This window comes from Gracilinanus agilis, chromosome 2 (assembly GCF_016433145.1).
Source record: "Gracilinanus agilis isolate LMUSP501 chromosome 2, AgileGrace, whole genome shotgun sequence".
Lineage (NCBI taxonomy): Eukaryota > Metazoa > Chordata > Mammalia > Didelphimorphia > Didelphidae > Gracilinanus > Gracilinanus agilis.
The window spans coordinates 446,426,483-446,452,715 of NC_058131.1; the positions used below are offsets into that span (position 1 = coordinate 446,426,483).

General features: G+C 35.8%; 1 protein-coding gene across 2 annotated transcripts in view; it reads left to right on the forward strand.

The window, feature by feature from the left end:
- PSMA6 (proteasome 20S subunit alpha 6) overlaps window positions 1-23,120 on the forward strand; it is a 44,946-nt gene extending 21,826 nt beyond the window's left edge. For both annotated transcript variants that reach the window (XM_044664763.1, XM_044664762.1), the window contains exons 2-7: window positions 2,921-3,015; window positions 10,412-10,493; window positions 13,355-13,510; window positions 16,948-17,126; window positions 21,897-21,991; window positions 22,914-23,120. In XM_044664763.1, the coding sequence (XP_044520698.1) occupies window positions 2,921-3,015; window positions 10,412-10,493; window positions 13,355-13,510; window positions 16,948-17,126; window positions 21,897-21,991; window positions 22,914-22,971 (665 nt within the window). In that variant the 3' untranslated portion in view covers window positions 22,972-23,120. The remainder of the gene's footprint in view (window positions 1-2,920; window positions 3,016-10,411; window positions 10,494-13,354; window positions 13,511-16,947; window positions 17,127-21,896; window positions 21,992-22,913) is intronic.
- The last annotated feature ends 3,113 nt before the right edge of the window (window positions 23,121-26,233 follow it).

Genomic DNA, 26,233 nt, shown 5'->3' on the forward strand with positions numbered 1-26,233 from the left:
TAAGGGCAAACCACAGGGTTGGGGGAGGGACTTATATCTACTCTCATCTGAGACCTAAGCCAGACACCTAACTGTGGTACCCTGGTATCTGAATGACTTCTTAGCAGCTTGTAATATTTTTTCCTTGGTCTGGTAGTTTTTTAATTTGGCTATAATATTCCTAGAAGTTGTCAGTTGTGGATTAAATGTAGGAGGTGATCTGCTGATTCTTTCAATTTCCATTTTTCCCCCTTGTTCAAGAATGTCAGGACAGTTTCCTTGTATAATTTCCTGTCAGATGATGTCCAGGCTTTTTCTTTTGTCATGCTGTTCCGGTAGACCAATAATTCTTAAATTGTCTCTTTGGGATCTGTTTTCCAGATCTGTGGTTGTGTCAGAGATGTTTCATATTTCCCTCAAATTTTTCATTTTTTAAAATTTTGTTTTATATATTCTTCCTGTCTTGTGAAGTCAATTGTTCCTAAAGACTGGCTTTTTTTTGTCATCCTCATTCTGGTCTGATTTTCTTTGTAGATCATCTTTCACCTTCTTTGCTTCATTTTTCAGCTACTCATTTTGAGCTTTTAAGACATCATTTTCTTGTTTTAGATCATGTATTTCCTTTTCCTAATTGTCTTCAGCCTCTGTTGTTTTCTGAGTTCTTGAGTTAATTGAATTTTAAATTCTTCCAAAGCCTGTGTCCATTTCACTGAAGTTTCTCTGTTTTTTCTTGGTGCTCCTTTATCTTCTTCTGATCTATTTGCTCTTTGTTCAATTTCTGGATAGAAACTGTCAATTGTGGTTTCTTTTTTCTGTTATTTACTCATATTTTTTTCTTCTTTCTCCCCTGTAATTGGCTGCAATCCTCGTCCTCTGACCTTTTTTTTTTTTTTTTTTTTTTTAATCTTTGGGCTTGGGCTATTCAGTCCTGGGAGGGCTTCTTCTCTGTTTTGTTGATTAATTAGGTTAGAGGGACCTGAGGCCAGATTTTTCCCCAGCTGATGGTGGAAGGTAAAAAAGTGAATTCGGCTACTTTCATTGTAGGAGAGGGTTGTTGGAGCTTCCCTGCCCTCTTAAGACTTCTTGTCTGCTGTATTGATAGGGCTGATCTGCACAGCTCCAAATACCCTGGGATCAAAACCTTGAGAGAAGGGGGGGGGGCGGGGAGGCAGAGCAAGATGGAGTGTATGTTCACCCTCTCTGGGTTTCTCCCCCAGCAGCCTCCCTGCTGTCCGTGATCAGGGGTTTGAGTTTGGCACAACTGTGCCAGGGAGGCACTCCCTTGGACTAGACCCCAGACCCAGCCCATCCAGGATCTGCTGGAGACTCAGCACATTCGGTGGAAGAGGGGATCTGGGATCTTCCTCCTCCTTTCTTTCCTCTCCCACCAGACAGTTCCAAGAATTCAGGCTCTCCCCCCATCCCCCCCATACCTTTTAAGTTGGGTTCAGCTGGAAGATCCCCCAGCTCTGTTCTGTTGTCAGATTTTGTTTTCTGTTCCCTCGGAGCCCTTTGTCCTTGATTGGTGGTGAAGGGCTTTACGGAGGTCTGGAGCCTTGGTGCCTCTACACTGCCATCTTCCCAGAATTCTCTGAGCTTGATTTTGAAGAGCTTTTGTGAGCCATGAGAAATTTTTTGAGATTTTTAGCTATAGGAGTTGTCTGGCAAAAATTTGCATAATCTGAAATAAAAAGAACTGAGGCAAGAACTCTTAGCCAAGAATTATTTACTAAAGGATCCTGGGGACCCCTTAAATGAATAGGACCTCAGATCATTCTCAAGATTTGAGGTGCCCCTTTCTCCAAGGTCCAGGTTTTATTTGTGCCTGATACTCAGATAATACAGATTATAGAGTAAAATATAAAATCTCATTGGTTGACAAGGGCCTGAGATGAGCCAGGTCTATGTGGGTGGATAAGTAAGGCATAGATGTCATCTCTGTTGACTCTGGTCCCAGGAATACCATATTGGACAATAGTGGGAGATGATGAAAGCTGGCGGGACATCAAAAATAGGGAACTTACCATTTTATTGGAACATCATGGCTTGATCATGATGATTAGGCAAATAAAGAGTGATGGTCCTACATTCCCCGTGATTACTTACTGCTCTGCAGACCGAAGGGTGGAAGAGGGCCTTTAGTCCTACATTTTGTGGTTAAGCAAGTGTGCTTATCATTGTTAGTAAAATGTGCTTATAACTGTTACAGTGATCCCTCACCTATTGTAGGAGTTATGTTCCAGAGACCCCTGCGATAGGTGAAAATCCACAAAGTAGCGGTGTTATATTTATTTTATTTTTTTATTTATATATGTATAATATTTTTTTAAGGCTATATAAACCCTTCCTCCTCTCATAAACCTTTTCCTCTTATTAACCCACAATCATTGAGCCAGTGCTGTGGTTGGTTGCCTTTTTTAGCTTTGGATAGCATTTTTTATCAGGAGGTTCTTGGGACCTTGTCTTACTGATAATAGGCTTTCATAGTTGATCATTGTACAGTATTTCTGTTGCTGTATATACTGTTCTCCTGATTCTGTTTATTTCACTTTGTATCAGTTCATAGAAGTCTTTCTAGGTTTTTTTAAATTTATCCTAGTCATAATTTTTTATGGCACATTGGTATTTTGTTTTGACCATGTAAGAGAAATTGTTCGTTTATTCCCCAGTTGATGGACACACACACACACAGTTTCCAGTTTTTTCCCACTACAAAGAAAGATGCTAAAAATATGTTTGTGCAAGTAGGTCCTTTCCTTCTCTAGACCCATTCTTGAGCTGTTCTTTTGGAAAAGGAATTTAAATATATTTGAGAGGTAGAATTAAAAAAAAAAAAAAAGGACAATTGTTTCTGCTTGCCTTGAAGAAGATATTGCTTTGTAAATGAATGGGCTAATCAGATGAATTTTCTGATCACTTTCATTTTTTTTTTTTTTTTAAGAATATGCTTTTAAAGCTATTAACCAGGGTGGTCTTACATCAGTAGCTGTCCGAGGGAAAGACTGTGCAGTAATTGTTACACAGAAGAAAGTACCGGTAAGTAGAATTCATTTACTTGGATATTTTAGTTTGCAAGCATTCAAAAATCCATGATTTTATGTACCTTTCTATGTGTAACCATGGTTAGCTAACAAAATACCTACTTTGATAATACTTTGATAATATGTGATTCTAATTGATCAATAATAATAAAAATTTCTACTATATTCCAGTGTATGTGTGATTTCCTGCTTGTGAACATTCCTTCCCAATTCCCCATTAAGGCAGATTTCAGCCTATTTGTACCTCTCCATCCTTGTTTGACTCTTGGTTGTATAAACCCAGAAGTTCACCTTAAGGGTTTCTGCCAATATACTGGAGAATCTTCTTCAAGTTATTTTGAAATGGTAATAATACCAATGAAGCATGCTGAATGTCTCTTATCCTTTTTTTCTTTCTACTGTTAAGATTAAAATTAATATGCAATAACTAAGTATTATATTTTATAAAGCTTATTAATAAAAACTAAAGTAAAAAACTAGCTAACCAAGCCGTGGTCACAGGGAAAAAGAGAGAGAGGAAGGAGTTACAGAACTATATAAACAATAATGTAAAGACACACATAAACTAAAGGGGAAAATGAATTTTGGGACCAAGAAAGAATTCTAGGAGATGGAGTCCAAGGTTTCAAGATTTTTTCTAACTATACATTCCACCCCTATGATCCTTTCAGGAGACTAGTCTCCCCAAAGGGATCATTTTAAACATAACTAACTTTTTTTTTTAATCTCTCTCTCTTTTTTTTTTTTTTTTTTAATTTATTTTTTAGAAAAGTTAACATGGTTACATGATTCATGCTCTTACTTTCCCCTTCACCCCCCGGAACTCCCCTCTCCCCCATAGCCGGTGCACATTTCCACTGATTTTAACGTGTCATTGATCAAGACCTATTTCCAAATTGTTGATAGTTGCATGGTGTGGTAGTTTCAAGTCTACATCCCCAGTCGTGTCCACCTCAACCCATGTGTTCAAGCAGTTGTTTTTTTTCTGTTTCCACTCCTGCAGTTCTTCCTCTGAATGTGGGTAGTGTTCTTTTCCATAAATCCCACAGAATTGTCTTGGGTCATTGCATTGTTGCTAGTACAGAAGTCCATTACATTCTATTTTACCACAGTGTATTGGTCTCTGTGTACAATGTTCTTCTGGCTCTGCTCCTTTCACTCTGCATCAATTCCTGGAGGTCTTTCCAGTTCACATGGAATTCCTCCAATTTATTATTCCTTTGAGCACAATAGTATTCCATCACCATCATATACCACAATTTGTTCAGCCATTCCTCCACTGGAGGGCATCCCCTCATTTTCCAGTTTTTTGCCACCACAAAAAGCACGACTATAAATATTTTCATACAAGTCTATTTATCTATGATCTCTTTGGAGTACAAACCCAACAATGGTATGGCTGGATCAAAGGGCAGGCATTCTTTTATAGCCCTTTGAGCATAGTTCCAAATTGCCATCCAGAATGGTTGGATCAGTTCACAACTCCACCAGCAATGTATTAATGTCCCAATTTGACCACATCCCCTCCAACATTCATTACTCTCCCCTTCTTTCATTTTAGCCATTCTGCTAGGTGTGAGGTGATACCTCAGAGTTGTTTTGATTTATAATTATTAGAGATTTAGAACACTTTCTCATGTGCTTATTCATACTTTTGATTTCTTTATCTGAAAATTGCCTATTCGTGTCCCTTGCCCATTTATCAGTTGGGGAATGGCTTGATTTTTTTATATAATTGATTTAACTACTTTTATATTTGAGTAATTAGACCCCTGTCAGAGTTTTTTGTTATAAAGATTTTTTCCCAATTTGTTGTTTCCCTTCTGATTTTGGCTGCATTGTTTTTGTTTGTACAAAAGCTTTTTAGTTTGATATAATCAAAATCGTTTATTTTATATTTTGTAATTTTCTCTAACTCTTGCTTAGTTTTAAAATCTTTCCTTTCCCAGAGATCTGACAAGTATACTATTCTGTGTTCACTTAACTTATTTATAGTTTCCCTCTTTATAGTCAAGTCATTCACCCATTCTGAATTTATCTTGGTATAGGGTGTGAGATGTTGATCTAAGCCTAATCTCTCCCATTTTGTTTTAAAAATTTCCCAGCAGTTTTTGTGTTACGATTAAAAATGATAAAGACTGATATAATAACAGAAATTAGTATTTGAATTAAAGCCATGCTGATAGAGACAAATCATTAGGCCACGCGCCTGTAAGTATTTAAACTGCCACTTCTGCCATTTTTACCTTTCGTATCTCCTGCACCAGGTAGCTAAAAAAAAAAAAACTGCCCATCCTCCCTCCAGGAGTCTTATACTCTCTCTTACATCATCACACTTCCTGTCTGCCTCCATTTTTACAAGAGGAATCATGGGAAATGTAGTTTCATAGTCCCCACGTGTCCACAGGGAGTCTGCTAGACACTTCCCAATAGCACTTCCTGGAATTTAAAACAAACATTTGTCAAATAGTGGATTTTTGTCCCAAAAGTTGGGCTCTATGGGTTTATCATACACTGTCTTGCTGATGTCACTTACCCCAAGTCTATTCCACTGATCTTCCCTTCTGTCTCTTAGCCAGTACCATATCGTTTTGATGACCTTGGTTTTATAGTATAGTTTAATATCTGGTACTGCTAGGCCACCTTCCTTCACGTTTTTTTTCCATTATTTCCCTTGATATTCTTGATCTTTTGTTACTCCAGATGGACTTTGTTATAGTTTTTTCTAATTCAGTAAAAAAGTTTTTTGGTAGTTTGATAGATATGGCGCTAAATAGGTAAATTAATTTGGGTAGAATGGTCATTTTTATTATGTTAGCTCGTCCTACCCATGAGCAATCAGTGTTTTTCCAATTGTTTAGATCTAGTTTTAATTGTTTGGAAAGTATTTTGTAGTTGTGTTTGTATAATTCCTGTGTTTGTTTTGGTAGATAGATTCCTAAGTATTTTATATTGTCTAGGGTGATTTTAAATGGTATTTCTCTTTCTACCTCTTGCTGCTGTGATGTGTTGGAAATATATAGAAATGCTGATGATTTATGTGTATTTATTTTGTATCCTGCAACTTTGCTAAAGTTGTTGATTATTTCCACAAGCCTCTTAGTTGATTCTTTAGGATTTTTTAAGTAGACCATCATATCATCTGCAAAAAGTGATAGCTTAATCTCCTCATTGCCTATTTTGATACCTTCAATTTCTTTTTCTTCTTTTATTGCTACTTCTAGTGTTTCTAGTACAATAGAGGTGATAATGGGCATCCTTGTTTCACTCCTGATCTTATTGGGAAGGCTTCTAATTTATCCCCATTGCATATGATTCTTGTTGATGGTTTTAGGTATATTCTTTTTATTATTTTTAGGAAAGATCCTTCTATTCCTATACTTTCCAGTGTTTTCAATAGGAATGCTTTTCCCACATCTATTGAGATAATCATATAATTTTTGTTTGTTAGATTGTTGATATGGTCAATTATGTGTGTTATTATTAAAAATGATGAGGGCCGAGATCAAAAGGAAGAATAGTATTTTAATAAAAGCCATGCTGATAGAGATAAACTGACCACGGGCCTGTAAGAAAAAACTATTCCAACCTCACCTCCGCCATTTACCTTCCTCTCTTCTTGAGCTCAGGTAACTCCCGAGGAATGTAGCTAAAGCGGCAGGTAGCTAAAGAGGAAGTTCAAAGTCACTTCCCCCCTATTTAAAACAGTCCCTCACCTTGAATACGTCATCCAAAACAGGAAACCCATTAGGGATCACGGGAAATGTAGTTTTAAGGACCCCCACAGGTCCACAGAAGTTTGTCAAACACTATATTGAGGTTCAATCCTTCCTAATAGAACCCCAGGTGATTTTAACTAACACATGTGGGATGGTTTTCCTATAACTAACTTTTAAATTGCAATAATTTGGGAATAAAGGGGAAATAAAAGAAAAAAAGAGCAAAACCAATGATTGCTACATTGACAAAAAGCCAATTTGGGGGCAAAAGAGTTACATTCAAAACAAATGCATTCAACACCCGACCCCCCCCTACCCCCCAAATGATTCAATTTAGCACATTCCAAAGTTCACTCTGGATCTTTTGGTTCAGCGTGTGATCTCTGCAGGCATCTTCATGGCACCTTCTTCAAACAGTTCGCTTTCTGGATTTGGGGAGGTAGCAAGTTTCCTATTGAAAAAATTACTCTCAAAAGAATTTAAACTTTGCATTATAGGATAATATTACATTCCCCTGAGGAGGATGGTGACAAAAACAGGGATCCAGGGATGCATGACTGAGTTATTAGGTATATGAATCAGTTTGCAAAAGCAAATCAATCCAAATAAAAGAGAAAAAATAACTTGTTTATGAAATATAAAATATCAGTCTTATGTCTAGAAAAATCTAAATAAATGAAAAACAAACCTATAAGAGGTCCTTGAATCAGGGCCTAATTAAAGTGATTTATGCTATTATGCACTTACCCAATCAGTAGCTAGGACTACAGAAAGTTTGCCACACTATGAAAGACAGAAAAAAAAGGACTAGATTATGGGAGCCAGGGTGGCAGCCAAAAGTGAGGTGCTTGTTAGGGTTCAGGGAAGTTCTGCCTCTGACATATGTCAAAATAGCCGCAACCTCTAACCCCAAACAAATTCAGATCCTTTTGACTGAAAAATTTTTATCAATCACATTGATTTTGTCTCTTTCACTTTGTGCTCAATTGGCACTATGCAGGTTAGCTTTGTGCTTCTTTGGCATTATACAGTGGCTCTTTTTTGTATTCCCTTCTCTTGGAATCAAAATCATTAAGCAAAACCCCCATAATTTTTTTTAGCCAGTCAATGGCATTATTTCTGTGGTCTAAAGCAGTGATTCCCAAAGTGGGCACTACTACCCCCTGATGGATGCTACAGCCATCCAGGGGGGTGGTGATAGCCACAGGTACATTTATCTTTCCTATTAATTGCTATTAAAATTTTAAAAAAATTAATGTCCAGGGGGCTAAGTGATATTTTTTCAGGAAAGTAGGTGGTAGGCCGAAAAAGTTTGGAAACCACTGATCTAAAGCTTTTTGGGATGCACTGACATTAGGGTTAATGGACATTTTAAAACTTACCCTAGTGCAAAATTTATAAAAAGCAAAAACCTTTTTAATACTGGTAACATGTGCTTCAAGTTTTTAAAAAATGAGAAAAAAAATAAAACAAATACTATATTGCAAATACGAGGAAAAAAACTAAAAATAAATGTTTTAAAAATCAAAAATTTATAGCTTACAATCAGTGACACATTGTGTCAGCCAAGGAAGGTTTCTCCCCAAAAAATTAGATCCATTTCCTTTTTAATTTGGTTATGAACCATTGTGTGGTTGCAAATGATTTTCACAAAGTAACAGTTTTATAAAACAGTAATGCAGTAGGTAATGCACATTCAAAAAAAGTACCAAAATTCCCCAAATTCATAATAGCCCAAGAAGGAACTGAAGTTCAGTTATTTTCAGTTGTAGACCCACAATTCCTTTCTTATACAGAATCCTTTCCCAGTTTTATCTCAAAATACCCTTCTTTAAACTAACCCTAGAAATCAGACTATCCCTAACTATATTCCTATAGTTGAATAGCGTGGTTTTTTTCTGTTCCACCCTGTGTTCCTCTGCTGAAAAATATGGCTAGAACAGGCTTAAAAAACCCACATGGGTGGGGACAAGTGGGGGGGACATCACCCTCTGCACGGAGACTCAATTCAGAGATAGCACTGTGAGGCAGCAGCAGAGCAGTTCTTCATGAGAGCACACAGTGGAGGAGAAACTGCTCCCAGGCTCTTGTGGTTGGTGGCTGCAGCAATGGCAGCAGTAGTGGGTGGAGCACAGGCAACAGGGCTGGGAGAGCAAAGGGTGCCAGAAATGGCAGGAGAGAAAATGCGGCTTGCAAAATTTATTTATTCTATCTTAAAAAGCATTTGAAAATTCTATCCTGAATTCTATCTCTTCATGGTCTCCAAATGTAAGCTTCAAAATTAATATCCAATATCTACAAAGTATTATATTTAACAAGATTTATTAATAATAACTAACATAAAAAGCTAGAGTAAAAAAGCTTTCCCAGCCACACACATAAAAGAGAGAGAGCAGGAGCTACAGAACTATATAAACAATAACGTAAAGACACACGTAAATGAAAAGGGAAAAGGAATTTGGGGACCAGGAAAGAATTCTGAGAGATGGAGTCTAAGGGTTCAAGATTTTTTCTAGTTATACACTACTCATGTATTTTTCACAATTCTTCCCAGAGCAAATTCCTTGTTTGTAATGATTTGTCCCCTTGCTTGCATAGCATCTACTATTCTTTTTTGTACTTTGGAGGATCCTTAACTTTATTTCTTCCCATACTAAAGTTCTTCTATGAACCATACACAGCCATACACATCATAGCCATATACCATCAATGGAAAAAATAACTTTTAAAAATGGACCTTTGTTTTAGAGGGTCATTAGAATAAATTTGCAATTTCCTGAAGACAGTCTAGTTTGTTGCTCCTCTCCTGTTTAACTGCATTTCATGATCTGGATAACAGATATTCTTCCTCTATTTAGTTTTTATGTAAAATTTATAAAGTGCTTTTCACATTACTTTATTTGACTCTTACAACTTTGGTATAAATACAAATGTTGTTACCATTGTTTTACAGATGCAGAAATAGGATCAGAAAGGTTATGAAACTAATTTATTTTTTCTTTTGAGTTATTAATGAAACACGTCATTGTCAGCTTTTAAGTTATTCTAAATCTTATAATGATTTGGATATATGCCATAGTTAATCAAACATATTTAAGTTGAATGCCTAATATTTGCAAAACACAATATTCAAAAATGTTAACATGGGGGAAATTGGGTTGCTCAGTGAATTGAGAGCCAGGTCTAGAGATGGGAGGTCTTAGGTTCAAATCTGGCCTCAGACGCTTCCTAGCTATGTGACCCTGCGCAAGTCAATTAATTCCTATTGCCTACCCTTACCACTCTTTACCATACATTTATATGTACTATGTACTATATGTACTATACATAGTTTTGATTCTTTTTTTTAACCCTTGTACTTCGGTGTATTGTCTCATAGGTGGAAGAGTGGTAAGGGTGGGCAATGGGGGTCAAGTGACTTGCCCAGGGTCACACAGCTGGGAAGTGGCTGAGGCCGGGTTTGAACCTAGGACCTCCTGTCTCTAGGCCTGACTCTCACTCCACTGAGCTACCCAGCTGCCCCCATAGTTTTGATTCTAAGATAGAAGGTAAGGGTTTTTTAAAAAATGTTAACATAGTGAAGAAATATATAATATGGTATGAACTAGTGGTCTGCTTTTTGTTTTGCAGTTTCTTTTTAAATTATACCTTTTATTCATATTTTCCCCTTAGGACAAGTTATTGGATTCTAGCACAGTGACGCACTTATTCAGAATAACTGAAAACATTGGCTGTGTGATGACAGGAATGACAGGTAATTTGTTCAGTTTAGATAAAATCTTAAATTATATTCCTTATTTTGAATTTAAAAAATAATAATTACCTTCTGTATTATGCTAGATTCTTGGCAATGAGTCCTGATGATATACAGCAAACTTTTAAGATTTTAATTATAGTAGAATATTGCCTTTTATAAAACTTTCAGTATGATAACTACCTTTTAGAATGTTCATATTGTACCTGACATTTATGTAGTTGTTTTCAGAGGATTTAGTCTTTTGAATCTATTTATGGACTCCTGTGCATTGTTTGTATTTTCTATTGGGTGAAATAATTTGTTACCTTACATGTTTATGCTTAGGAGCTAGGAACACTTTTTTGTGCATTTGGGTGTAAAGTTAGGGGTATTTGAGATGAGGAAGGGTAATTCTAGACATGAACTGTATTTGAGATTTTCTGTAAACTTCAGGTAAGGACATAAGAATTCAAAAAGAGAGAAAATAACATTTTGTAAATTGATTTTAGAGATCAGATGTAGTCTATGTAAACTCAAAGAATTTTTTTGTCCTGGGGTGGTAGGGGATTGAGTAAAGAGATGTGGCAGCATTCTAGGCCACTGATTTGCTTGAATCTGCAGCCTTATTACTATATAGGAGTTCTGCTGTAATTAACTTTAAAAGAATTTATTTTCAAGAAACAAAGGAAGATCTATATCCTAAAAATTATTGCTTTCATTCTACTTAAAAGCGTATCATTCCTTTGGAAATTTAAGCCATTTTATTATTAGTTTTGGAGGGAAATACAACTATAGCAAGATGTGGTCAATACTAAATCAATATGAATATAACCCATCTCTAAATTTTGGTCAAACTCCTGAATTTTTGAGAGGGGAAAACTACATACTGGTATACAATGAAATTTATATTCCATATGATCTGCTAAGCTTAGCTTTTGTATAGATCAAAGAGAGAGACAGAGTCAGAGACAGACTGGAGTCTCAGAAGTGGGCATTGGTCCCTAGGTTTACTCAGATTTTGTAGGGATCCAGTATAATACTATCTCTACTTTCTCATCCTCTGCAACCTCCTTTTTCTATCTTCCTTTCTGTCTAAGGATTTATCAGATTGCAACAATTTAGGTCTTAGTTTTGCATTTTTTTAGTTGAGTCAGGGTTTTAGGCCTGTCCAAGGATTTATCAAATTCAGGGAAACACTTTTTGAAACATTACTTGGGCCCTAGCATTACAACATTTCTTGGGACATGTAGTCAAGACTTTCAAAACAAAAACTTGTAAGTTTTGAGATTTCTCTCACAGGAATTAGTCACCCCTAAACTTCCCATGGGAATAGAAGAAGGGGGGCAGTCTCTTAGCTGTTTGGTGAGGGGTTTTCTTCTACTCTTCAAAAGGAGAGATTGATATCTCCTAGTGGAGGGCACCTAATCACTATTTTTCTATAGGAAGTTGCCAATCTATAACTACTAATACTAATCAATGTATATTGGGGAATAATGCATAAATTTTATCCCACACAGTATTTCCATTAATTGTATTGGAGATGGGGAACTCTTGAGGATAGAAAAGTAGATAGTTTGATCAGTGCCTTTTGGAAGTAAGGATGATCATCCTCTTCATTAACTCAATTGTTTTTTTTATTTGCTATAAATAAGGCACTTCTCACCTATCTTAACCATTTTGAATATATTGTGATGTGTGGTATAAAATATTTTTAAAAAATTAAATTTTATGGTCATGCAAAACTACTATATTGTAAAAACACACTCATACAAATCCCAAACTCCAAAATAAAACCATAAATACACTGATGTGAAAGATCCTTTGATCTGCATCCATCCGACACCAACAATTTTTTCTCTGGAGGTGAATGGCATTCCCTGTCATAAGTCTTTAAGGACTGTCCAGGATGTATTTCTGAGAGTAACTGAGTCTTCACAGTTAATCATTGTACAATATTGCTGTTACTGTGTACAATGTTTTCCCTATTCTGTTTATTTTACTCCATATCATTTCATGCAGATCTTTCTAGCTTTTTCCAAAATCATCTTATCAGAGTAGCAAAATATTTCCTCCTATAGTCAGTCATATGAAGTAGGTACTGTATATATTGTGTATATATTGTTCCCATCTTACAGAGGAGGAATCTGAAACTTATAGAGACTTAACCATGGCCATAGGACCATTCATTCCTTTTTGGGGTATCAGTTTTATTACTTATAAAATGAGCAAACTGAACTAGATGACCTTTGGCAGGAGAGACATGTGGAAGCCCAGAGTCTAAAGATTCTGAGCAACAGAGAGTGGGTGGTCAGATCTTAGGCTAGCAGGATTTTCTTTCTTGAGTCTGGGTAGGGCTTTTTCAAAGCTGCTAACCTAATTAGAATAGAAGATATGACATCAGCTGAAGCTCTAATTATAGCTGTGCCTCTGTTTCTGGCACTGACATGGCTCTGGCTATAATTCCAGATTAATTTCTTAACTCCAAAGCAATTCCTTTTCTCCTCAGGCCCAAGGCCACACCCTTAAGACTTATTCTGACTGCTTTGATATCTCCAGTGTTGTGCCTCTGCATATTACAATATGAGCCTTAGTCATAGTGACAACAGCCTCCCCACCCTGGGCTCCTTTACTCTTTTCTGATCATCTTTTGCGGTCTGGGGACATCAATGATATGTGGGATTGGGATATGTGAATGTGTGGCAGGAAACGGGACAAGTGCTGGCTTTGGAAGGAAGACCTTGGTGTGAGGGCTCCACATATTTAAGCCTAAGGTTAAATGATGGCCATCTAGATTCTCCCATCATTTAAAGTGTGGGTATTATCTGATTTTGAATATTCTTTTTTTGCCACTGTGGTGTCTTTTTTTGTCTTTCTCTTAGCTGACAGCAGGTCCCAGGTACAGAGAGCTCGCTATGAGGCTGCAAACTGGAAATACAAGTATGGCTATGAGATCCCTGTGGATATGTTGTGTAAAAGGATTGCAGATATTTCTCAGGTCTACACACAGAATGCTGAAATGAGGCCCCTTGGCTGTTGTAAGTATGTTAAAGAATTTTGAACTTTTCCTCTTCCTTGACATTAAAGAATTTGTTTATTTTAGTTTTTAGAAGACATATAAGAATTCTTTTAAACAACATACTTTATTGAAATATATGTTAGGAAGGTAGACTCTTAAGATTGCTGATGTTTGGGACAGCACTTAGTCTATTTTCTAGTCTATAGAGTCTAAGATTTTATGACATTTATAGTGATATTTTGGGGCTCATGATTCAATGAACCTGTAAATACAAATCAGGTTAACAAGAAATTGTAATGAAATATAATAAATCTCAAAATTTTCTTGAAATAAAATATAATTGAAGTATCTTAATCTAAAAATTTGACTATTACCAAAAGCACAAGAAAAAATTAGATTGCTGATATTTTTTCATTCTTTGTGAAATGTTTTAAGATAAAAAGGGAAATTTATGTTAAATATAATTTCAGAGAAAATGTAGATTTTGATTATGACATTTTCAAATTTTATTGCTATCATGTGAAAAATAATTGAATGATTTGAGAAGCATTATGTTAGCCACTATGTAAAAGAAGTATCTGACAGGCAACACAAGGGTAAATAGAAGATTAGTGAAGAATTAGAATGAATGAGGTAATTAGGGAGAAAAGAGAAGGGAAAGCAATTGAGATTAATCAAGTAAGTGGTTCTTGAAAACTTCTTAGCAGCATTTATTCTCATTTCACAGAATGTGTCCTTTTTTAAAATAATCTTTTCCCTCCCAGTTACATGTAAAAATAATTTTTAACATTCCCAGATTCTCTCCCTCCTTTTCTTCCCTCACCTCTCCAAGACAGTAAATAATCTGTTAATAGATTTTACATATGCAATCATGTGAAACATTTTTCCATATTTTTCTTTTTGTGGAAGAAAACTTAAAAAAAACAACAACTAAAAAAGGAAAATGAAGTAAGTATGTTTTGGTCTGAATTCATACCCCTCCATTAGTTCTTTCTCTGGGGGCAGATAAGATTTTCATCATGAGTCCTTTGGAATTGTTTCTGATAATTGCATTGCTGAAAATAGCTAAGTTATTTGAAATTGTTCTTCATACTGTATTGCTGTCACTTGTGAACATGTTCTGATTCTGTTTACTTCAGTTCATATTTTTCTTTGAAATCATTCCACTTGTCTTATATTTAGCACTATCATATACCACTACTTATTCAGCCACTTCTGAGCTGATGGGTATTCTCTCATTTTCCAATTCTTTACCCCCACAAAAAGAGCTGCTATAAATATTTTTGTACTAATAAGCCCTTTTCCTTTTTGTTTTTTATCTCATTTTACAGGCCTACTAGTGGTATTGCTGGGTCAAAGGATGTCCCTTTGCTCTTTAGAATGGTTGAATCAGTTCACAGTGCTCCTAAGAATGCATTAGTGGCTCAGTTTTCCCACATTTCCTTCAACATTTATCATTTTGCTTTCTGTCATGATAGCCAGTCTGGTATGTGTGAGGTGGTCACACCTCAGAGTTGTTTTAATTTGTATTTCCCTAATCAGTGATTTAGAGCATTTTTCTCATGACTATAGATAGTTTTGATTTCTTCATTTGAAAACTGCCTGTTCATATCCTTGATCATTTCTCTATGTATTTAAGAAATGAAGCCATTATTAGAGAAACATTTAATTTAAAAAATTATGGTCATATATTACATTATGACCTATTCTACATCTCCCTTACCCTTTCAATCCCAGTGTATTCCTCTTTCTCAAGCTTTAATTTTTTTTTTAGATATTATCCTATTATATTCAATTCACATTCTTGTCCTGTACTCCTCTTAACTACCCTAATAGTGGTAAAGTTCTTTAAAGTTAAAAGTATCATCTTTTCATATACAGTTTAATCTTGTTGAATCCCTAAGGTTCAGGTTTTCTGTCTTAATAACAACTCTTAATCAGAATGGCAAAAGCTAGACAAATGGGGTTAGATACTTGCCTAGGGTCACATAGCTAAGAAGTATCTGGGGCCATATTTGAACCCAAGTCCTCCCAACTCTAGGTCTGACTCTCAATTCACTGTGCCACCTAGCTGTCCCCTCCTTCTTACTAAATCTACCTCTCTACCTGGGAATGCTGAACTTGGAGTCAGAGAAGACTTGATTTCAAGTCCTGCCTATGATAATTCCCAGCTCCCTGGGGACATCACTTAATTTCCGTTTTCTCATCTGTAAAATGAGGTAAATAATAGCACCTCCCTCCCAGGATTGTTATGAGGATCAAATGAGGCAGCATATGTAACATAAGCCTTAAAGCTATATAAAGGTTAGTTGTAATAATAACAATAATAATTATAATTATAACAATAACCACAGTAATTTATATAACAAAGAATAATCCATAAAGGATTGTAGGGGTAAAATAGAATGTAATGGACTTCTGTACTAGCAGCAATGCAATGACCCAGGACAATTCTGAGGGACTTACAGTAAAAAACGCTACCCACATTCAGAGGAAGAACTACAGGAGTAGAAACAGAAGAAAAACAACTGCTTGAACACATGGGTTGAGGCGGACATGATTGGGGATGTAGACTCGAAACTACCACACCAATGCAACTATCAACAATTTGGAAATAGCTCTTGATCAATGACACATGTTAAAACCAGTGGAAATACGCATCAGCCATGGGTGGCGGGGAGCTCGGGGGATGAAGGGGAAAGTAAGAGCATGAATTATGTAACCATGTTAACTTTTCTAAAAAATATGAATAAATGTTTAAAAAATATAGAATAAGATAAAAGAGGGAGCTCATAATAGAGATCTTCCATTTTCTCATTAAAGTTTGGAGCTAGTTCTGTTGTTGATGCAGAGTTCAAAAAAAAAGGTGAATTCATAGAAACCTAAGAAACTATAAGCTGGCTTGAGGCAAGACAATAGAATCAGATGAGCTAAAAACAATGATTATAATGATATAAATGAAAAGAAATCTAAAAGGAAACCTAATGTTGAATAATTATAGTGATTAATGACAAAACATATAAGTAAGAAAGATGGAAGTAATAAATGTTTCATATATGTACTATCAGATGCATATTACTATAGTTATCACTATAGGTGTAGCAGTTCTTTTTTAACTTTTATTGTTAAAAGATTTATCTAGAAATCATTGACATAAAAGCAAAATGGATCAATGCCACTACTTTTTTTTTTTTTCTGAAGGAATATAGTGGCAAATACTTTTTTTCTTCCACTGAGAAATCTCTTAATTAAGCTAAATTTATTTGTTTTGTAGTTTTTCCACTTTTATATATTGGAGTTGTTGGCTGTGTACTTTTATGTTGATTGTTTAGTAGACCAAATCTGTCCAGAGTGAGATTAAAATTGGTCATTAATGAAATATACCCCTTAGATTAGCTTCAAGAAATTGCTCTATTAAAGTTACAAAATATTTGATATAGCTCTTTCCCTCTCCAGGTATGATATTGATTGGTGTTGATGAAGAACAAGGCCCTCAAGTATACAAATGTGATCCTGCAGGCTATTACTGTGGATTTAAGGCCACTGCAGCTGGAGTCAAACAAACTGAGTCAACCAGTTTTCTTGAAAAGAAAGTGAAGAAAAAATTTGACTGGACATTTGAACAAACTGTAGAGGTGAGTTTATTAAAATTTGAATTTTTTCTTTTACCATTTTAAAAAATATTTTAAACTTAATCAACAAAAACTGTAATTTACATTTTTAGAGAGCTCTATATTTTTCAAGACACTTTCTTTGCAATAATACTACTAGGTAGGTAGTGAAAGTTGTCATTTTACAGTTAAGGAAACTCACGCTTTAAGTGATTAAGTGACTTGGCCACATAGTTTCACAGTAAGTATTTGAGTTGGGATTTGAACCTACTAAATCACTCTAAATCTAGTGTTCTTTATGATGCCTCTATGATACCTTTCCTGAATTTATTGTCATATGTGATTATAGTGTTTTTTATATTCCACTGCATAACTGAAGTTGGCAATTGAGCTGGAAGCTTAGTAATAGAATTGATCAAATGAGACATGAAATATTTCCATTATTATCATACAGTTACATAAAAAAGAAAGACAAAATCCCAAAGAGATTAGGTTGATGGAAAAGGAGCAGGTAAAGTTATTGAAATGTCTATAGTTGTATATATTAATCATGTCAAATGGTTCAAACAGGATTTTGTTCTTATAATGTGATTGAAAATTTTTTTTTTTAAGTTTCATTTTTTCCGTTAACTAAAATTTGTTTTCGTTTCAACTAGTTAGGGAAGCACGATGTGGGGTAAGGTCATTATAATATCTGTGGATGATAAGCATAACAAATTCCTGCATTAGTCTTTGTAAAAAAATATATTAGTCTCATGGGGGCACCTAGGTGGCTCAGTGGATTGAGAGCCAGACCTAGAGACAAAGGGTTCAAATCAAGCTTCAGATACTTTCTGGCTTTGTGACCCTGGGCAAATCCTTAACCTCCATTGTCTAGCTCTTACCACTCTTCTCCTTAGAACCAATACACAGTATTGGTTCAGAACAGAAGGTAAGAGTTTAAAAAAAAAAAAGCAAGCACTACTAGACTCAAAACCTAAGTATTATCCTTACCTCTATTCTATTTTACACCCATAAGCTATCAGTCCAGTCATTTCTACCCATATAACATTTTTGTGTACTCTCTTAATTCTATGTTATCGTCTCACATCTAAACTATTGCAGCAGGCCTAGTGGTTGGTTTCTCTGCTTCAAGTACAGGTTTGACTATGTCATCACCACCACCTCCACTTTAATAAACCTTAAATTCTTTGACTTTTAAGGCCAATTAACAACCTGGCTCCTTCTTAACCCCTCCATGTACTCCACAGTCTTCAGTATTGCTCCTTGCTTTTACTCAAAACATTGTACTCAACTTTAACTAGCTTTCCCCTCATGCCTAAAAAATCTTCTTCATCTCTATCTCCTGGTTTCCCTGGCTTTCTTCAATTCCAGCTAAAATCTTACTTTCTGCAAGATGCCTTTCTCAATCTTTCTTAATGATAGTGCTTTCTCTCAAGATTATTTCCAGTTTATTCTGCATATTATCTTCTTTGTACATGTTTGCATGTTGTCACTCCATTAAACTAGAAGTTCCTTTATATGAGAACCCCACCCTTTCTTTGTATCTCAGAGCTTGGCACATAGTATGAACATAAAAAAATTATTTAACTTATTTTAAGTTAGAGTATAATAAAATTAAAAGAATATGTAGATTTTAGTAAATTTTGTGGCATTATTCCAAATTGTTTTCCAGGCCAATTCATAGTTCCATTAGTAATATATTAGTGTGCTTGTTTTCCCTGCAGCTCCCCAACATTTGACATTTTGTGTCACCCTTTTTAGTTGTACATGAGTTGGAATCTCAGTGTTATTTTAATTTGAATTTATCTAATTATTTGTGATTTGAACCACAAGCTGTTGATAGCTTGGATTCTTTCTTAGAAAACTGCCTGTTCATGTCCTTTGACCATTTATCAATTTGCAAGTGGCTCTTATTCTTATAAATTTGAATCAATTACACACACAAGCGCTCACACATACACAATCAAATCTTTATCACAGAAACTTGCTGTTAAGATTTTTCCCTGGTTGTGTATGACTTAAGTTTCATGTAATAAAAAATTGTTCATTTTATTTTCTGTGATCCTTTTTTCTTTTTAAGTAATGAACTCTCAAACTATGCATAGATAAGATAGGAAATTTCATCCTTACTCTTCTTATTTATTTATAATATGACTATCCAAGTCATGTATTCATTTAGAGCTTATCTTGCTATGTGGCAGATGCTGTCTAAATCTATTTCTTTCAGTTGGCAATTTTTATTGGATAGTGATTCTGGGTTGTTGTGGTCTTTGGTTTTATCCAATGCTACTAGGTTAATTTGTTTCTGTATGTTCCACTTTTTGGCTTTTTAAACCAGTACCAATTGTTTTGATAATTATTGCTTTGTAGTGTAGTTTGAAGTATTTCTCATAAATATTAATTTCTTACCTCTGTTCTTCCAGGTTATGTCTCCCCATCTCCACCCCACTCCTTCCTAAGCCACAACCTTTTCCTGACTTTCCTTTTAATGTGCAATACACCACCATCCTTCCTGTCACTCAGGCTCACATCTTTGGTGTCATCCTTAATTCCTACTTTGCCCTCCACTTATCCAATCTGTTTTCAATCTTCATATTTTTGACTTCTATAGATAGGTATAGATATAAGCTCTCATCAGTTCAAGAAATAAACTATTGTCATAACTTGCTAGTTGATCTCCTTGTCTCATATGTCAACCCTGGAGTGGGTTGACAGTTGCCAAAGTTAATTTTTTCTTAAAGCACAGATCTGACTTCCTCTAGCTTCCTCTGTCTCCTCATCTCTCCATCCCCTAGAAACAAAAATAAAATAATTTTTGATTTGACATTTCTTGCTCTTCACACTTTTCCAGTTTTTTTTTGCTTTCCTCTACATATATAATCCAGCAATACTTTCTTACTTGCTATTTTCCTGCCTTCCTTGAAGACTCAGTTCATGTATATCTTTCCTCGCCTCCCCTCCAAGGATCCCAAAGTGTCTTCTACTTGAGTACTTCCAATTTGTACTATATATATAATTTATGAACAATGTAGTTTACATGTTGTTTCCCTCATTAGAATATCAGGCTGTGGAAGGACCTTTATGTACAAAAATATTTAAAGCAGTTCTTTTTTTAGGTGGGCAAAGATTTGGAAAGTGAAGGGATACTCTTTAATTGGGGAATGGCTGAGTAAGTTACAGTATATGGTTGTAATGGTTGTTACATTACTGTTACACTGTTGTGCTGTAAGAAATGACAAGCAGAAGGAGCTCAGAAAACTTGGAAAGACTTACATGAACTGATGCAGAGAAAATAAAAATAAGTGGAACTAGGAGAACACCATGACAGGAATACTATACAATGAACAGCTATTCTCAGCAATACATGATCCAAATCTATCCTAAAGAACTCATGATAAAAAAATGGGACCTATATGAAAGCCAATATGCCGTGTATGATAATATTAATAAGTTATAGAAGAAATACTAAATGTAAATATTAGTAATGATATTTGGAAAGGAAAATAGTGCTCTTTCATTTAAGGAATTTTGGTAAGAGGAATCCCAAACTGTTGTTCCTGGGAGAAGGGAATGAAAAAATCAAGAGTCAGAACAGAATTTGAGTTTCTGTATCAGTATTTGCTAGATGTAACTTGTAGCAAGTCTCTTAACCTCCCTATGCCTTAGTCTCTTCATAAAGCAAAATAGTCATAATATATCAGTTACCTTCCAGGGTTGTTGGGGGCAAATGCTTACTATTTTTAAAAAGTACTTTATAAATGTGAACTGCTATTATTTTTAAACATAGCTTTGAAGCCATATCAGAAATGCAGTCCAGCTCTGTAGAGATGAGTATCTCATCTGAAGATATATGAAGTCTCTTCTATGTGTAACTTTTAAATATGTGAATTTGACTGAAACTTTTACATCATTGAAAATTATTTGTCGTGTTAAACAGTTTATTTTGAATTGAGTTAATAGGAACCTAGCCTTGTCAGGAAAGTATTTTTTCATTAGGGAATTGATTTTGATTTGAGTTTCACCTTAGAATAAATGAGAAGACCTTTGAAATCTATAGAAAATAATTAATAAATCAATGGTAAAAACCAAAGAAGGAAGTGAGGTGTAGTGGAAGGAGCCCAGGATTAATAATCAGTAGAGTCATGGCCACATGGGTTTGGTGAAGTATTGGAAAGAGTTTTCTAGGTCTCCCTCCTTTTTTTTCTTCTTCTTTCCCCTTTTTGCTTCTTATTCAATGCTTGGGCATGAGGTTCCAATACTAGTTGTTTGTTTGTTTGGGGGAGAAGGAGTGCCTGACAAATCAGAAAGAAAAGCACAGGATATTGTTCCATCACTACGCTGACTTTTTTTTTTAAATTTAAACATTTATTAATAATCATTTTTAACATGGTTACATGATTCATGCTCCTACTTTCCCCTTCACCCCCCACACTCCCCCCACCCATGGCCAACGCACATTTCCACTGGTTTTGTCATGTGTCCTTGATCAAGACCTATTTCCAAATTGTTGGTGGATGCATTGGTGTGGTAGTTTCAAGTCCACATCCCCAATCATGTCCACCCCGACCCATGCGTTCAAGCAGTTGCTTTTCTTATATGTTTCCTCTCCTGCAGTTCTTCCACTACGCTGACTTTTGACAAGTGACCATGAATTATTTTTTCATCTGTAAAATGGTTAATAAGCCCTACTCTGCTTATCTCAAGGTTGTTATAAAAATAAAATCAGATAAAATGTAAAAATGATGAACTGTTAAAATGTATAGTCTCACATATATGATATTTTTCTTGCAGACAGCAATAACATGCCTGTCTACTGTTCTATCCATTGATTTCAAACCTTCAGAATTAGAAGTTGGAGTAGTTACAGTTGAAAACCCTAAGTTCAGGTGAGTTATGTTTTCAGTCATGTTCATTTACTTGAAAGTATATATGAATGATCCTCCTTTTCTAAAGTTAGATTAAACTACAGTAGAAACTATTTTTTTGACCCAGTTAATGCTGGATCAGAAAATTTGAGAGGGAAGATACTTTGAATTATATGTGACTGCTTTTCTTCAGTGCCTGAAAAAAATCTGCCAAACCTGCTTGATGACTTACTGAAAACATTTTTTCCAATTTTCTTTCACTTTTGAGCAACTCTGTATAGAGTACTCTTTTTTTTTTTTAAATCAAACTTTAAAATACTGAATTCAAGTTAATAGCCAAGAGAAAGTAGTAATCAGTAATCTTTTTGTGACTCAAGATGTTATCCTAAGGTACTTAAATTGAAAATGTTAATAATTTGTTTTAATTAGGTTTAAGTGATTGGCAATGTTTCATTTTTCAATGCCTATCAAAAAAAGCACTGCCTCAGTTTTTGCTTTTTTTCCCTAAAGACCAGCTGTCTTAATTTCATAAATAGTAGGATTCATCTTCTTTACAATATTCAACACTTGATATACTCTCTGTATACTTTAAATTTAAATGATGAAGTAGCCATTTGAAAAAATTCTTAATTCTCTTACCAAAAAGCCATAGAACATTACTTTTTCCTCCCAAACATTGCTGTTGACATTTTTACTTTTCATCTCTTACAGTTGTAGGGACTTTTTACCTTGTGACTAGTTTTACCTTTATTTTTTTTTTTTTTTAGTCACTTTAGGTCTTGTCATAAATTATAGTCGTATTGCCTAGCTTTACTAAATTTTTAAGTGTTTCTTTTAGAAACAGACTTTAGGAAAACACATTAGATTATTTGATAGTTTTTTTGTGTTGTTTTTTTTTTTAACCAATGCTTAAGCATTTAATTCTTTCCCCTTTGCCTTCTAGGATTCTCTCAGAATCAGAGATTGATACACACCTTGTAGCTCTAGCTGAGAGGGATTAACACTGTACTCTCCCTAAATCAACTATGTGCTGACCAGGAGATTTGATAAAAAACCAACACATTCATCAGTGGCTCTGGATTGAAAGAGGAACCATATCCCCACTGAAGTGGACTTGGCTCTGAATAAATAAAACAGAAGTTTTAGAAAATGACAGTGTCCCTCCTTTCTTGCCTTCTTTCTTTCCTTCCTTCCTTCCTTCCTTCCTTCCTTCCTTCCTTCCTTCCTTCTCTTTTTTTTACATCTTATACTAAAAACTCAGCCTTTAAGTAAAAGCAGATTTGAAGAAGTTTACTGTTCCCAAATTGGGAATTCATTGGATATGAGTCTCCTACTAGAATGTTAGAATCTCCCTCTTCAATGCACTATCCCTTTCTCCACAGTGGTTTTTCTAAATGTTTTCATCTCTCCTCAAGCTTCCCATGATTCTCCCTGTCCCTCTACCTTTGCATCATATTTTACAGAAAAAATTGAAGCCATTTGCTATGAACTTGATCTTCTCCCTTCTGTCACTCATATGCTTTTCACCACTATCTCTTTCACCTCACTTAGCTGATGAGGTGGCCTTCCTCCTTAATAAGCCAAAACCGTCTACTTGCTCAAGCAGTTGATTCTATCCTCCCCATTTTAATCCTTATCTTCTGACTCAGAATGGATACTAAGTATTGGTTCCAAGGCAGAAGAATGGTAAGGGCTGAGCAGTTGTGGTAAAGTGACTTGCCGAGGGTCACACAGCTAGGAAGTATGAGGTCAGATTTAAACCCAGGACTTCCCTTTTCCAGGCCTGGCTCTATCCACTGGGACACCTAGCTGCCCCTCTGTCACTTATTTTCAATCTTTCCTTGTGTACTGACTCATTTCCTATCACCTGCAAACATGCCCATGTCTCCTCAGTCCTGACCCTTCTTGATCTTTCCATCCCTGCTAACTATTATTTTTCTTCTGCCCTTTAAAGCAAACTCTTCAAAAACAGTTTATGCCTCTGCTTTCTCTCCTCTTGCTCTCTTTTTAACCATTTACAATCTGGCTTCTGACCTAATCATTACACAGAAACTGCTCTCCAAATTTATGAATGATCCTATAAGTGCCAAATCCGATGGCCTTTTTTCAATCCTCATTTTCAGCCTCTAAAGCCTTTGATATGGTTGATTATCCTATTCTTGATGTTCTCTAGGTTTTCAGAACACCATTTTCTCCTGCTTCTCTTGCCTATCTGACCACTCCTTAGTCTCCTTTTCTAGATCTTCATTCATTTGAAACCCTGTAATTGTAGGTGGCCCACAGGGTTCTGTCCTGGGTCCTACTTGGTGATCTCATTTCCGCTGCCATGGATTTAATTACATATCTATTATGCACATAATTTTTAAATCTGCATATCAATATTATCTGCCAGGTATGTAGATCAAAGAGTCAAAAGATGGTTCTTGCTCTTAAGTAGCTGCACTTAAGGAGTTTACTATCCAGTGTGGGAGACAACATGCAGATTGTTAAGATTAAAATTCTCTGGAGACTGTATCTTAATTTATAATTATTTATTAAATAATAAAAAGTGGGCCAGAGAAAGAAAAGGTACTTAGACATGTGACAAGCTGTTCCCTTCACAATCTTCCTCCCCCAGCTGAGCTTCCAGACCTTAGGCGCTCTGGGGCACTCTCTTGGGCAACCTTTACTGGCTAGCCATCTCCCCCCAACCAGCTGCATGGCCACACTACTGGCATGCTAATGCTTACCTAGGCACCTCTTCTCTCTATTCCAAGACTTAAAAGAGCTGTTTCCTTTGCCCAGTCTAATTTTATGCTCCTTGCGACATCACTTTTCTAAGGCCTGATTTGGCTGACCTCACTCTGGATCTGAGATGGGTCTTCTAGATACCATGAGTCAGGTGAGATAAGAACAAGCAGCTTTGTGGTGCCAGGGAGCCACCTAGCACAACACCTGAAATATAGTAGGCCCTAAATGGATGTTCAATGAGGAAGATATTCTGCAAAAAAGATTGCCTAAATAGGAAGCAAGATAACCTGATCCTTCACATCTATTCCAGCAAAACCCTGAATTCCACATAAGACAGAATAATGATTAAAAAAAAAAATCCACAGTGAGAAACTATTCACTGCTCCTGACAACTTCAACTATAGAACTTAACTGCACAAAAAGTCAGCTTAAAGGTCATGGTCAATAAGAAAGGTCAATAATAATTAATTTTGCTCCTAAGCAAGGCAAGAGCCAACATGACTACACATATAGTCTACGAACAAATGTTGGGCCTAGAGCCAGGAAGATGAATTCAAATATCATCTTAGTCATTTATTGGCTGTGTGATCTTGCACAAGTTATTTAAACCTGTTTGCCTTGGTTTCCTTATATATAAAGCCTCAAGTGTCCCTCCAGAGTGTACATGCATCCATTCCCCTTAAGGAGTTTGTTGACAGAATAAGGTATCGGCCTTCTCTCTTAATTTAATCAAAGGGGCAAAGTTGAACTGTAACCTCAGTCGGAGAATGGGCTATTTTCAAACTCAATATGAAACTTTACCTTTAAAATTCAAGATTGACTTTAGGGTACCAAGAGAAAGAAAACAGGTACAGGCTAGTGTTAAATATTACAAAACAAATATTGCAGTAGGCAAAGCAATCTATGTACAGGACAAGTAGGAAATAATTAATAAAAGAAGGCATTAGAAGAGGGATTGGGAAAAGCTGCTTGTAAAAGATGAGATTTTAGTTGGGTCTTGAAGCCAGAGTGATCAATAAGTGGAGCAGAGGAGAGAGCATTCCAGGTATGGTGGACAACCAGAGAAATTATACAAAATCAAAAAATTGAATGTCTTGTTCATCAAAAAGCCAAGAGGGAGGCCAGTGCCACTGGATCAAAGAGTATGTATTAAGGAATAAGGTCTAAGATTGGAAAAGTAGAAGGAGGCTAGGTTATGAAGGGCTTTGAATGCCAACCAAAGCATTTCATATTTGATCCTGGAGGTAACTGTTGTGGGAGAGCTTGATATTATCTGGTTTGGGATGGTACCCACTTAAAGACTTACCAGGCTCCAATGAATCTTTAAAAATAGGAATTTATTGAATGAATGTTCAGGAGGCAGGTGCAGGTGAAGTCTACCTCCTCTGGGGAGAAGGGTTCCAGGATTTTTGTACCTTAAAGGAATAGACTATATAACCTGGAAAGGAAGGTGGGTAGGGGGACAACCAAGGAGGATTAGGTGACATTCCTATGTGAGGGGTCTTGATATCTGGAGTAGAAGCACTAGTATAA